Source organism: Pseudoliparis swirei, chromosome 18 (genome assembly GCF_029220125.1).
Source record: "Pseudoliparis swirei isolate HS2019 ecotype Mariana Trench chromosome 18, NWPU_hadal_v1, whole genome shotgun sequence".
In the NCBI taxonomy this organism is placed as follows: Eukaryota; Metazoa; Chordata; class Actinopteri; order Perciformes; family Liparidae; genus Pseudoliparis; species Pseudoliparis swirei.
In genome coordinates this window covers 17,062,174-17,077,222 of record NC_079405.1, presented here as the reverse complement: position 1 = coordinate 17,077,222, position 15,049 = coordinate 17,062,174, and the positions used below count along the sequence as shown (strand labels likewise).

The 15,049-nt window shown below is 39.0% G+C and overlaps 1 protein-coding gene across 2 annotated transcripts in view; it reads right to left on the bottom strand.

Annotated features, from left to right (window-relative positions):
- The window catches only part of LOC130208061 (sodium channel protein type 8 subunit alpha-like), a 33,251-nt gene extending 21,614 nt beyond the window's left edge, over positions 1-11,637 (bottom strand). Inside the window, exons 1-9 of one of the 2 annotated variants that reach the window (XM_056436948.1) lie at positions 11,572-11,637; positions 11,353-11,481; positions 9,098-9,189; positions 5,010-5,231; positions 4,406-4,469; positions 3,429-3,570; positions 2,194-2,400; positions 1,830-2,111; positions 395-718 (exon numbers count right to left, since the gene is read on the bottom strand). In XM_056436948.1, the coding sequence (XP_056292923.1) occupies positions 395-718; positions 1,830-2,111; positions 2,194-2,400; positions 3,429-3,570; positions 4,406-4,469; positions 5,010-5,231; positions 9,098-9,189; positions 11,353-11,481; positions 11,572-11,612 (1,503 nt within the window). In that variant the 5' untranslated portion in view covers positions 11,613-11,637. Of the gene's footprint in view, positions 1-361; positions 719-1,829; positions 2,112-2,193; positions 2,401-3,428; positions 3,571-4,405; positions 4,470-5,009; positions 5,232-9,097; positions 9,190-11,352; positions 11,482-11,571 lie in introns of those variants that run through there. The other variant, XM_056436947.1, reaches the window with a different exon arrangement.
- Positions 11,638-15,049: the final 3,412 nt, after the last annotated feature.

Genomic DNA, 15,049 nt, shown 5'->3' with positions numbered 1-15,049 from the left:
AACGACAATATATGGAAAGAATCGTAAGGGGAATGTCCACAAATATCATATTCCATTATTTGTAGATATTAAACAATGAAATGATCTTCATGATGCTGGTCAGGCAGAGAGTTCGCGGATACTTTTTCAGTTGGTTAGTGCCTTCTAAAGCTGTTTCAAAAAGAAGCAGTGGAAAAAGACCATTAGATCAGGGTGGAAGTGTAAATGTCAGTGTAAGATGAAATAATATGACGGAATCGAATTATTCAGGGGAGGGAAGGGGATCTACTTCGAGCCAAGGGGAAGAGGTTGTGAAGCTGCAGAGACCAGGGCCACCACCATCATGCCTAAACCGTATTGGTGTCCCATGGGACGTCCTTACACTGTCATCACTGGCTGCCTTATCTATTTTCACCTCAGGCAGAAGCCGTCTCCCGGGCCCAGGGCCGATGAGAGACACCACGCCATTGCAGTCCACTGTGCTGTTCCTCTTCCCTCCAGAGTGGGGTGCCAGTGGGTGGATGCGTGATGAGCCTTGGCTGTAGCCACTGTAGCTGTTGCGGCGGTAAGGGATGAACAGTGAGCCTCGGCGGTCTTCGCTCTCCTCTACCGTACTGTGCTCATCGTCTGCAAACTCGTTCTCTGAGCCCATGTCCTTGGAACGGCCTTTGAAGCTGAAGATGCTGCTGCGGCTGTTGTGGCGCGACATGAAGGGAGAGCCTGGGATGCTGAGTAGTGACTGAAGAGGGAGAAACAGATGCAAAGGGGGAAAGTTAAGGAGTTATTAAAAACAGCAAGAGTAATGCAATGGGTAAATAAAAAGAACAAACAAGGTGAAGAGGGCAAGTGGAGCACAGACATAACTAGAAATAAACCAGAGGACAGAGAGAGAGAGAGTAAAAGGATAAAGGCACGCCAAACAGATTACTGGCTTTAGTGTTACAAAATATTTCATACATGTTTTGTCTTTTCCTGTCATTAATGCAATTTTCCTGAAGAATCTATTGCTAATGGGAATATCACACAATTTAACCAATAAACTGACCATGATACATAAGACAAACAATTACGGTTATTTTCTCCTCGTTTAAGCATAAATGAAATAACAGAACACATTTGCAGCCCAATGCAGGCTATGAGGATGTTTTGATCTGGACTACAGACAGTTGTGTTGTTCCCTCCTAATAATATAGTGCTGTTTGGTTTTGTTTCAAAGGTTGTCCTATTTGATTCTCCAGAAAAAGCATTCATTACAATGAAAACTAGTATTTTTTCACTTTTAAAACAAATAATGAAAAAACATTAATGTTGACCCTGACTGGAAGTTGTTTGCAGACCTGGAGAGGCAGCTGACGTTCCAACAGAATCACTCTGAAACCAGATATCGTTTTCAGGTCAGACCGATCAAACAAATCATCTTGCTGGAGCAGACAGTCCCTTGGGAAGGTCGCTCGGACAAGGCCTTGAAGAGGAAACTTGCAAAGTGCGAGGAACTTGTCAGAAAGTGCAGGCAAGATGGTTGTAGAGCCAGGTCTACCTTATGAAGTTAGATGCAGACCTCACAACATACGACACATCAAGAGAGGGAGGCGAAGAAAAGCCATCAGCAATACCACCGAAGCATCAAGATGGCTGTGGCTCAAGAGAGGAGAGCCATGTGGAGGACGAATCTAACTTTCCTTCTCGGCCTGACCTACCTCAGCTGGGTCACGTAGGGAAGGTACGGTTGAAAGGCCGAAACCTTATTGTTTCTTTAACCCCTCGAATAATAGGTTTTAAACATTGGCAGGTGTTTCTGCTCAAGCTAAATCAAACAGCATCTACTGTATTCCTTTCTTTGCCAACTTCACCTGGTTCATAATGGATGTCTTCCTCCCCAGCCGGCTTCCCGGGAAACGAATGGTGCTTTTCTTGCTTCCATCGTCTGACTCAGACTTGACAACCTTCTCGCTGTCTCCCTTCTCTTTCTCCTGCTCTTTCTGACGCCATTTCTTCTTGCGATTTCGCCGCTCCTTGGCACTCTTGGAGCTCAGTTTGGAGACCTCGGAGGAACTGCGGGACAAGTGCCCTCCTCCTTCATCCTCTAACGCAACCTCCGACACCGTGCCTGCAGAAGTTGCCATGGCAGCAGCCTGAAACAAAATAAAGACACATGATAACCCTAAACTATGAAACAGGCGAAGGTGTACATGTGTGAGAGAGGCTGAGACCAACCTGTGTTTCTTCTTGCTGCCTTTTGAGCTGCTCCAGCATGGCCTTGAATTCCGCCTCTTTCTGCTCCGCCTCCTCAATAGTGGCCTGGTTCTGCTCCTCATAAGCCATAGCCACCACAGCCAAGATCAGATTCACCAGGTAGAAGGAGCCCACAAAGATGACCAGCACAAAAAATATCATGTAAGTCTTCCCTGCAGCTCGCAGAGTCTGAAAGACAAACACAAACAGATCGTGATATTGAGAGTGATTGAGAAAAACTAAATCATGTTTTTAAACAAACATTGTTCTACTGCTAAGATAGAAATGGAGTGCATGTTACTAAAACAGTTGTCTGATATCCATTCATTCTTTACAGGAGGGCTTTCTTATCGAAGGTACGGTACGTATACCGTCTGTGTGTGTTGAGTCCGCCTTGCCAGTGCTTCTATATATTCTGGCTTTCTCCAAAAACCTCCAGACAAGAAAAAAGCCGTAGAGCGGCAGTATTCACAGTTTCAAACACGCACGAAAAAATACAATGACTGGCCTAATCTATTATGGCTGCAAAGGTGGAGGTCTGGTGGAGGAGGAAATAAATGTTCATACAATGTCATGGTAGTGCAGTTTAACATTACAGATATCTGAGCCCAATTTGTGAAAATGGGCTATACAAATAAACTGAATTGAATTGAGCGTTTGTTTTATATGTTGTACATGTGTGTGTCCCAAAGAGCATCACAAGTGAGAGGACTAAAGAAGGCAAAGAAGTAATACTGGTTTATGATCTCTTAAAGAATACCTTTGAGATCATGACAGTTCTAAAGGTCATTCAACTAAAAATAAAAACTAACTGCTGAGAGGCACCTTTGCTGATTCATCTAGATATTAGAATGATGATGATGTCTATATATTTGTGAGGAAGTCAGCTAAATTGTAAGTACTGTAGTGGGTGTTTTTACTTATCTTGGTATAACTATAAATTATTTAATATAGGCATCAAAAACAGCTAGGGTCCAAACTTTATGTAGGGAATGAAGTTAGCATATAGGATCAATACTGGCTGTGGCAGGTAGAAGGTAACCTGCCACCATGGCAGATTGTATTTAAAAATATAATTTGTAAAAAGCAAATAATCCGGGTATAAGGTTACATGATATATTACATATTTCTACTGTCTAAATTCTTAAGGGTTCTACATACACATTACACCATTTTGGAACAAAGGGGAGAGAATAATTTAGAAAACACTCCTTTACCAGCATGTATAGATTTTCCCAGAAGTCTTGGGTCATGAGGCGAAAGAGAGTGAGGAAAGCCCATCCGAAGCTGTCAAAGCTGGTGTAACCGTAGTTGGGGTTCTTCCCAGCTTTCATACAAGTAAAGCCCTCCGGACATCGTCTGAAAGAAATACAAAATTGTATCTTAACAACAAGTGAAGGGAATGTGCCACTTAAGCATCATCATCAACAGCACCATGAAAATGGGCGTGACATTGTTGTAAATATAATATAACAATACTACTACTAATAATAATAATAATAATAATGTACACTTTATTGATCCCACAGTGGAGAAGATCTTCAGCCCGGGAAGTAACTGGGGGTTCAGTGACTTGCTCAAGGACACTTCGACATGCAAGGATGGGGAGAGCAGGGATCAAACCGGGCACCTTGTGGTTACGGATTGACCACTCTCCCCATGAGCTACAGCCGACACACGTGTGATTTGTTGCTGTTTCCTTGTGTAGGCATGTTTATATGTTCACCGCTCGGAGTACGATAGTGTCACTCTGACATGCTCAGATGTAACACAAAAAACTATTAGTTATATATATTTAAAGAGCATTTGACCTCACAACTAAATAAGAATGATGATTTATATTATATATATATATATATTTGGATGTGTATTTGAGTATATGAACTCATATTATTTATTTTGTAAATTGTAAAAGTATTTTGTTCCTAAATAGTGGCCCTCATAATAATTTTGTTTGTATCATTAACCCCAATTTATTGGTTGAATGCTATTGAAAATGTTTCCGTGTACTGTAAAGTTTGTAAAAGCTAATGTGGTCCGAAAGATCAATCAGGCCGAAATGAGATGATTGAGGGGGCGCGCATGCCTGATTACATCACTGATGTGTCCAAGTACATCACAAGATGTGTGAAAGAACAATAGAACAAATGGGAGACACTCAAGTATACATTTGGAGGCAGACAGAATAACTTACCCTGAGTCACTACTGTTTCCACATAGTAGAGCATCAATCTGACCAGGGATGATGTAGAAATTAACTATAAAAAACACAGCAAAAAACAGTCACTTGTGTTAGCCACTAGGGGAAAATATGTGTTACTTTGAGCAGAATTTCTCAAAATACCAGGATGCATAGACTTTCTATCTAGTCCAGGGGTGCGACTGCGGTTCGATCGTCGATCCGGTCGATCGCATCGCGGCGTCGCGCCAGTCGATACGCATGTGCAGATTAAAAAGATCATTGGCCATTAAAACCCCCCACCCCCTGTCACAGCAGCAGCATGTCATTTCAGCAGCCATGTGTGTCTGTGTTATTTGCCGTATGCCCCGTCTCTGCCCGCCGTCTCGTGCCCGCGGCTCCCGACACCGCATCGGCGCGGACGCGGCGGGACGAGAAAAAGAAAAGTAAGTCCTTTCCACCCACTAGGTGAGCACACTTACCGCACCCCCGTCGGTCGATCGCCTTGACTTGGTCACATAATAAGTAGCTCGCATGCTGAAAGTGTGAGCACCCCTGATCTAGTCCCTTTAATGAATCATGTGCACTAGTTTAATCAAGTGTCAAGGCAATCACTCACGGTCATTCATGATGTACTCGCTCCATTCAAATATCTTGCTGCCATTAGCCGGGTACAGTTCAGTTATGTTGATTGGCCAGATTACACACTTCTGCCGCAGGTTCCCCATAAAGAGCTGCAGTCCAATCAGAGCAAAGACGCTGAGACAGAAGACGGTCAGGATCATCACATCCGACAGCTTCTTCACAGACTGGATCAGAGCACCCACAATGGTCTTCAGGCCTGTCAATTAATATACAATAAACACACACACACACACACACACACATATGCATGTATGCACAAACATGAAAACAGACAAACTCACAGACACACACACACACACAAGCACCCAAATTCAAACACATACAGACACACATAAACACAAAGATAGACATAATAAAAAATTTTGGCAGCTACAGGAGAGCATAAGGTTCTATAGCTGCAGTTCAGAGCTGACTCAAGTCAAGCACAGAAAAAGTAAAGTTAGGTAACTTATATCTAATTTTGTATTGTTGTATAAATCTAAACTTGGCAAGCATTACAATTTTTCTCAAGCAGCTACACCCACGTTGCCAATCCTCAACACCAGGAATTGTCTCAGTTTGTCATGTGCATTCCTTTAGCGAATAAATAATACATTATGTATAAATTATAAATAAATAAGAGTGTGTTGATGTCCATCTTGTCATTCCTGCCTAGATAGAAATCTCAATGTTCCTCTCTGAATTAAATTATCAAATTATTAGCTGGCCATGTTGTCGTTGTGGGTATTAATGTACTCTTCTTTTTTTACTGATATGCACAAAAAAATAATAATAATAGTAAGTAGAATGGTCAAGGTAACTACGTAGATGTGAGTTGGTGTGGAGTATGTTGAGATTAATACATGTATTGTTCAACTGTGATAAGTAGGTATAGCTCTTGATATGGTAGTAACTAAGGGAATTAACATAATGTCTGCGGACAGAACTCTGCAGCTCAAAGACAGAAGATGTTGTCCTGCATCTCCACATCTCTTGGGAGGAGAAACCTCGACTTGCTTCCTGTGCTAATTCTCTCACTTGATCCTTTTCTTGTTCATCTGAGGGCTTCAGGCAACCATTACTTATCATGAGTACTACTTATTTCAGATAAAGAGAATAATCCCATATCATGTAAATCGATGTCTTCTGTTTCAACGTCTTAATAAACAGTGAGATAGAATGTAAGCAACGTGTGTGGCATTAGAGTTCATTAAGTAATGAATCTCACTGTGAATTCAAATAAAGTTGATGCATTTTCTTTTTCCTATGTCTCCATGAAGGCTCATTACTATGTATCGCCCCCAACCTGAGTAATGTTCTTGTTTTCTGTTAATGTTAACATTAAAGCATGTTAACATGTTTTAGCAGAAATCCAAAATACAAGTAAGAACATAAGTAGCATGATATATTGCCTTAAATTGGATTATAACGTATTAAGTCATGATTATTTAATGTTATAGAGAAAAAGTTAGGATTTAAAGCCATTTTTACAGAGGCTTTAGAAAATACAAAGCACGTGTACCTACACCACTATCAAAACTGCAAATGTCTGAGCAATGTATTTTAGAAGAACCATACTTTATAATTTTAACTACTATAAAAAGTAGCTGGGGTAAATGCTGTGCATAGATTCTGCTTTCACACTCGCTACAAAACGTTATCCAAACCATAGCTTGCAGCTTGCTATCACCTCAGTTGTGAGTCTCTCGATTTCAAATATGTGTCTTAAAAGCAGATTTCTAGCTATATGGTTTACAAAGAGATCATTCTAGAAGCATTCAATACAATCAAAGACATGATTATCGAATATGTAATAAGAGCACACTGATTTCACTATGATTCAAGATGCATTCAAGTTGAACCACAGGTATAGATGTCACATTCAGTTTGTTCTCCATAAAACACACAACAACACAACACACACTACAGCTGGATAGGATGTTCCCATCAGAAAGACACACCTTCATTTCACATGTTTTCAGTACCTACTTCATGAGAGAAAATATTTCGATATAAAAGCTTTTCCATTGTGGAAGAACCGACAGCACTACACTCTTAGAAATAAAGCTGATAACTAGAACCAAAACGGGTTCTAAAACTTGTCCTCATAAGAAAACCTTTTTGGTTCCCAGCAGAAACATTTATAAAGTTTGCACCTGGAACCATTTCAGAGGGTTCTACTGTGAACCCCAAATAAAGGGTTGTACATAAAACCCTCAGTGAGAGGTGTCACCCTGAAACCACATAGAAAAGTTCAACAGAGAACCCTTCAGTGGTGTAATACTTCCACCCAGAAGCCTCTCTGGAGGGTCTATCCAGAAGTGTTCCACCTTCTAAAGTAGCATTAGAAAGTAATGAATCTCACGTATAAAGTTTATGAATTTATCATTTCTGCTACAACCCACTCAGAGGATTCTACTGAGAACCCTCATATAAAATTCCTTGTTATATCGCGGAGAGATTTCTTTCCCGGAACCATGGCTTCCATTTAAGCCGAGGCTTATATTGGCCAGCTCAACCCACAACAATGTGGGCTGAGAGGATCTTTAATACCCATAACTGCATCAGTTTATGGAGAACTCTTTCTTCCAAAAAGGGTTCTTTGGTTAAAAATGGTTCTTAAATTAACCCTTAGTCTTTCAAAGAACCCTTCAAACCCCTTCCTTCAAAAAAGGGTTCTTCGGTTCAGGTAGGACTCCAGCCGTACAGAAGGAACCCTTTTGGAAGCTTTATTTCTAAGAGTGCAACTTAATTTAAAATCCATCTGAAGAAGAGAAATTGTACCATGGGATAATCTTTTTTCCCTTCACTCATTGTGTCCATCTGTGAGAACATTCCTGACCAGCTGCAGTTAATTATTATACTGCATCCAACAATTCAACTGCACACAGCCGCACCACAAACGGCGCACAGAACCAAGCTCAGTCAAAGAAGCAGGAAGTGAAGAGGAGGAAGAAAGGACAGGCGAGGAAGAGTTGGTGGCTGGGGGGGAGGGAGAGGCAATGAGAGGTGGCATGCAGGTCATTTAAACGCCAAGGCTGAAGTAATTGACTCGGTGTCAGCATCACCTGTCTGTAAACCGTGATGGTGACCTTGCCTTAACTGAAGAACCGTTCCCATCCCGGGCGTCTCGTTCTCCCACCATCGCAGCGCTGGGCCCTCAGGCTGGTGTAACCCAGAGCATCTGTGTGTGTGTGTGTGTGTGTGTGTGTGTGTGTGTGTGTGTGCTGAGATACAGTAACTTCATAGTGCCTTATTGTTTTTGATCGGATGTCTAAGTAAATGTAAACTTGTTGTACTGTGTGTTCGCCAGAAAAGTATACTCTGTGTGGAATCTGACATATTTACAGAATGTTGCTTATTTATGATATTCATTCATTATTTATGCTTCCGTTTAACTCCCAGGATGGACAAAGATCTTCTGAAAAAAATATAATTCTGAAGCCTGAAATAAGTCTTTGAAACGAAAGATAAAATCCAAAACAAAAGCCCCTTAAAGCCAAACTCGTAAAAGCATGTGTCTCAAAGCTTCATGCAGCGTTGACGTGTTGTCAAATTAGGCTTGGCAGTCTTAGGGAATCAAAAAGTCTTTAGAAACAAGAAGGTCATAGACTCTGAGAATTTGGATCACTGTGTGAATTTAAACTGCACACGAATAGTTTTAGAATGACAGATTTAAACTACTTATTATAAATAAGTTTATTATTTATAACCCCATCATAATACCATACTAAAAGTGTCCTTGGAACTAATCTTAATTGTATCCCCATTGTATCACTTTGTTTTGGCCATTCTTTTCTCTTTAACGTGGGGTCGATCTTGCATATCCTGATGTGCTGCATAATCTCGGCTGTCCGTATGGGACACGTGAGCCCATAAGACTGCCAGTAGACTGCTAAGCCTATCAAAAATGTATTGCTACCATTTTTGATTGTCATAAAAAAAACAAAATAATAATAAATAAATGAAGAAATTCTAAAGCATCCTCTTTTCTTTTTTAAAGAAAAAAAAACAAATTAATTGAAATATAGACAGGATATAAATAAAGTAGGCTCAGCCTTAGTGTTTAAATGGGAGTCTCACCTGGAATGACAGAAATTGTTTTCAATGCTCGGAGAACCCTGAACGTTCTCAGCGCCGAGACATTCCCAAGGTCCACAAACTCTGTTATATATCTGTAACAAGGTAGGATGACACACAGAACAGAACCCCATGACACACAACACACACGATAACAACACACACGCATGTACGCGCAAGAGCACGACACCAGCACTACCATCGAAGACCAGGAGGGGACACCACGGGGAGAAAGAGAACGCCTGTCCGACCAGTGGGAAGAGAACGAAGGAGGAAGAGGAGAGGAGAGGGACTGAAACAAAACCACACCTAACATCAACCCCGTGACTCGCCCACCCGCAAACACAAACACCTGGACTGTCTTACCTGGGATAACTGAAATTGTTTTCAAAGCCCTCAGAACCCTGAACGTACGCAGAGCTGACACATTGCCTAGGTTTACAAACTCTGTTATATACCTGCAAGGTGGATCAGATAAAATTATTCAGCAGCCATCCCAAACAGAGTAAATAAATAATGGATTGTTACATCAAATTTTAATAAGCAATATAAACGTTCTATGATGGACTAATGTGGATTTCAGGTGCTGTGGGCAATTGTCTTTAGAACCTATTTTTAATTATTAAGTCAAATTCATCTTACATCACAAATTATTAAAAACACACACATCAAAATGTCTGGAGAGGGTTTTCAGACCCTGCTAAATTTCCAAAGTCTTAATTACCTGATCAGTTAAAGCCCCACTATGTAGTTTTTCCCTTTTAGCGCTCCCTTCAGGTTTTTAGGTATTTAACGTTTACTTCAGTGTCGTAAATACCCAGTTACGATAGATGCAGCCTCGCATACACTTGTATTGAGTTGGGATCATGTGTTGTCCTGTATTATAATATTATTATTATTATTGTTATTATTTGTACGTGTCACGGGTTATAAAAGGTGACGAGGGAGGTGGCCTTAAGTTTTTTTTGTTTGGAGGCGCTGACAGGCGGCGGACTCAGAACGGCAGCAATCCGCGACTGTTTCTATTTTGGATTCATACCTGTGGGCGGAATCACTAATAGAAGACTGCAGGAACACTGTGAACTGGGCCCAGCACCTACCGGACTAGGGTGAAGTAAGCGGGATTGAACGCGCCTCGCCATGTTTCCGCCTGGTCGGTCAGCTGTTTGCAGCTTTTTGGGGGGTGTGGCGTGGCAGTCATTTACTTTTGTTTTGGGGACTGCAAATGTAGACGTGTGATCGAATACAATATTGTTGACAACACCAAAAAGCTACATAAAAAGCTACCCTTATACTGGAGCTGCGAGCGTGGAGTGGCACTTTATGACATTGCATAATCACTGCCAGAAAGCAGGTCGAGTACATCCGCCGGATGGAGCGGGCGGCTCCAGAATCTTACATCGCGGAGTTATTTCCCCACAGACCCCCGATGGCAATAGCGGAGACGCAAATCGTCATATTAAAAGTCATTGTAGCGGCACAATTTTTTTCAAGCTGTTATTTTAAGGTACAAATGTTACATAGTGTTGCTTTAAAAGTCATTGTAGCGGCACAATTTTTTTCAAGCTGTTATTTTAAGGTACAAATGTTACATAGTGTTGCTTTAAGCAAATCTACTACAATGTGTTTGTTGCTGTATGCAGATTTTTCAAGTTGCCCACTGCAGCTTTTAGATATGAGAATGCTCTTCGTCCATCTTTAATACACATATCACTATGTTGTTTATTTAAAAAACTCCAGCAGGCTGCAAAAACAAATGCTGATGAACATGTGATAATACCTGTGCAATGACATAATCTGTAAAATAATGATCAAATTCTAATAAATACTCAAATGTATATCTAAACTTTTTGCACCTGAAAATGAATTTTCTGACAGAAAACATTAATTTCATAAAAGTAAAAAAAAACAGGTGTTACCAATAACGAATAATGCTCAATAATCGATGCTAAATCATGAATACTTCCACTGATATGTCTCATAAGCCATACCAGTGAGCCAGCACACCTGAATGGAAAGTCATTATCATTCATGTGATTAGTTACACTTGTTTTGTTGAAACTAGTATCTCTAGAAATCACTTCAAACAACTTAATTCTATCCGAATGCTAAAATGAATATTTAAAAAAAAAGTTAAAATCAACTTTTTTGTGTCTTTTCTAATTTACGTTTGGCCATAGTTGTCATGTGGCTTTCAACTACTGCATACAAAAAAAATAAGGCTTTTATTGTTCACAATTATGAGTTAAAATACTTACGCCATTGAGATGACCATGAAATCCAGCCAGTTCCATGGGTCTCTGAGAAAGGTGAACCCATCTATAGCGAAGCCTCGGGCAACAATCTTTGTGAGTGACTCAAACGTATAGATACCAGTGAAGGTGTACCTGGAAAACAAAGAGAGAAGAGAGTAAAACGTTGAAAGGCACACACCTCGTGGATAGGAATGCTGAGGAGAAGTATGGATGTGTACTTACTCTATTTGTTTGTTCCACTCCGGGGGGTCACTAAATGTCATGAATATACAGTTGGTCAAAATCGTACACATGGATCGGAAAACGTGGAGTACGTCATCAGTTTCACAGATCGATCATGCTTGGGTCTGGTGTCAGACTCTAGTGTCAGTTATTACGTCTACAGAACTAAGCTCGTCTACATGGAAGAAGTCATATGTAAGTAGATGCTATCTAAATGAATCTATGAATAGACTCATTGGAGCTCAAATCAGCACATTGTACAGTAATGAACTGCATGGCATTTCTAAATATATCATATAAACACTTGAGTTTTAATGACAATGATTTGTAGAAAATTATCAATTAGTAAACATACTCTAGAACTAGCTTAAATAATAAACTCATAAATATCTGCATCCAAATCTCTGCTAAAATGTACTAAATGTCATGCATAACTAATCTTGTACTAATTCAGTCACTCTAACACATAACTTACATGATTATCCTGTTTACACGAATGTAGTCAATACTGTCTCATTCAGTCTAATGCACTGAAGTCATAGTCAATCAAGTGATGTGTCATTAAGGAATCTACATATCTTCATTCTCGTCGATTGCATTAGATTAGCTCAGAGCATAGTCTATGCTTACACAAGCTCTATTCGAAGCATAAAGTTTCTACTCTGCAGTAGCATAATGCAAAGACTATAGTAAAGAAATTCAAGAAGTTTAGCATGATATCAATCATAAAAGTTACATTGAACCATGAGTCAGTTATAAGTATATACTTAAGCAAATGACTATCAGTTGAACTTAATGTTCATGAACTTGATATATACATAGCCATGTTACAACTTCAGCACATGAAATTGATAGAACATGTTATGAAGTGAACAACTGGACACATGTCAACTTACATACAGATACTATTAATGCACTTGAGCACTGTGAATTCATACATCATAGACTGTTGCACAATAGTTGTGCTAGTCTACACAGTCGTACAAGCTCGCAGCAATCAAGATCAGAGCATGCATGTTAAACGAGTCACTGCACTGCACTACTAAGTCCGCAAGATTCACAGGCTGAATCAGTGTGCATAACAGGCATCTGCAACACATGACAGCAACAGTTGACAGTTCCATGAGCACGATCAATGACTATTAGTCGGATTGATTGGACTGAGTTGAAACCTTAATATATGCATACGACGTGACGATAGTGATTAATTGCTCAATTGCATAGATGAATAAGAATGTGAGATGATAGACAATAAGTTGGCAGTTAATAAATGAGTAAAAGGCTGAAGCCCTGTATCTATGGAATTAAGAGCTGTTGGAGCTAAATGTAACAATATGCAAGATTACAGCTTGAAATTGATAGTAAAGGTAGTGATATTCAAGAGCATTGATAGTTTGATGGAGTGGAAGAATGACTAGATCGAAGACATGAATGATTCTATTCCCAACAATAGTCTAGCACAAGACTAGAAAGTAAAGCATCATTTATAAAGATCGATCTAAATATCGAAGACAAGCCAGTCACTGAAAGGACTGTAACAGTACAAGTGCTATCAGTTTGAAATGTAGACATAATGCTTGGAAAGTTGAGATTCAAGTAACTTATAGTGAACATGTAATGTATCTAATTATAAATGAAGCATTGACTATAGATGTTGATTATATCTGTAGAACAATTAAGTACAAGTTTGATTATGAATCTATATACACTTGAAGTCTTGAGCAATTCTGATACAATACTTAATGTTACTCACTAAATGCATAGACAACTAGCAATGACTTTTACTAGTATACAGCATGATCCAAATATAGGTTATAGATATGTAGATCATTGCGAATTCAGTTGCCATATGTATACTAGTATGTGACTGTAAAGCCCAACAATTGCAATAAGTTGTAACTAAATCAATAACAATTCAAGAAGTGAACGATTGTGCTATTCATGCTACAAATGAGGAGTATCAGACAATTGAAAAATTTCAATTCACAGTGCCAGTTAGTATCATGATGGTATCAAATAATGATTAAAGATCAGAATACTTATGATGAATTGCTAGAAATGCAATATGAATGCTTAATGTATATGACTATAATGTAACATGAGTTACGTCGTATTAGTATGATACATGTTAGAAGTTCATATGCACATATGATATTCAATATTCAAACATAACTGCATTTGCAATAGGACATTATCTTAATTTAGCGAAACTGTAAGAACACATAATGACAGTCTTAGGATTTAGTGAAATGGTAAAGTGTTATAAGAATGAATAGTAGAGCTAGTAGAAGAGCTACCAGACAAATCAGATAGAGGCAAGTCTTCTGTTAGTCATGTACAAGTGAGCAAGAATTAAGACAGTATCCATGATAACGTCAAATGTCATGCATACAACTTATGATGCAGAGCATATGTAATAGATGACAAGTCGTTGAACTGATGAGTGTCACTCTGAAATTGTCAGTTCAGACTAACATTGACAATGCAATTCCTCAGACAATCATGTAAGAGCATTTCATACCACTGGTAACATCAAAGGTCAGTGTACCAGAATAGCACAGCATGACATCATTGCTGCAACTCGACAGCTGGATGCAGGTAAATATTTGACAGCATTAAGCTAGCTAAGGTAAAAGTGTAGTGAAGGATCAGTAAATGATAAATGTCAGATTACAGATAAAAGACATGATTATTGAATTGAAGATGAAACTGAATGAGAGCTCAAGAAGCAGATTAATCTGCTAGATAAAAAAATGAATAATGTTACATTGGAAAGATAATGATTAATTCTAACATAAACATAAAAAATGATAATGGTAAGTAAAAGCATTGAAATCATCAAATATATGAGAGCACTAGCAAAATTATGAAAGTGTCAATGTAAATTTATTGACAATTCCACTAATTGTTTCCTTAAGGTTCCTATTGAGTGCTCAACTGCAATATACCATTGATACATCACAAACCAATCTACTCATGAAGCAGAAGAAAGCATTATCATGAAAGATATTCTATCTAATGAATGGTAAGCAACGTGAGATGTTGATAATGTTCCCAACTATAAGCTAGACTGGTAAATTGCATTGATTAAATATAGAACTGAATGAACATAAAAATGATTACTGAATCTTTATTAAATAATGAAATGGTAGCATGTGAGAATTAGAATGTAATTAAGGTGTAAGTTATGCTCAAAAAAATTAAAGATAGATTAATCTGTATAATTCTGACAGTATGTCAACAAAAATAGCGAAAGAAAACCTAGGCAATCAATGAAACTCAGTGGAGAAAGAAGAGAAACGCAAGTGTCCTCAAATAAGAGAGTACATACAATGATTCTAAGAAAGTCATCGAAGTATGACAGCTAAGTGAAAGCGAGATATAACTGAATCGAATATGGGAATTATGATCTGATTAATTAGCAATCATACAGCGCAAAGGCTAACGTATTTACCTTAACGGGAATCTACTGTCTTAG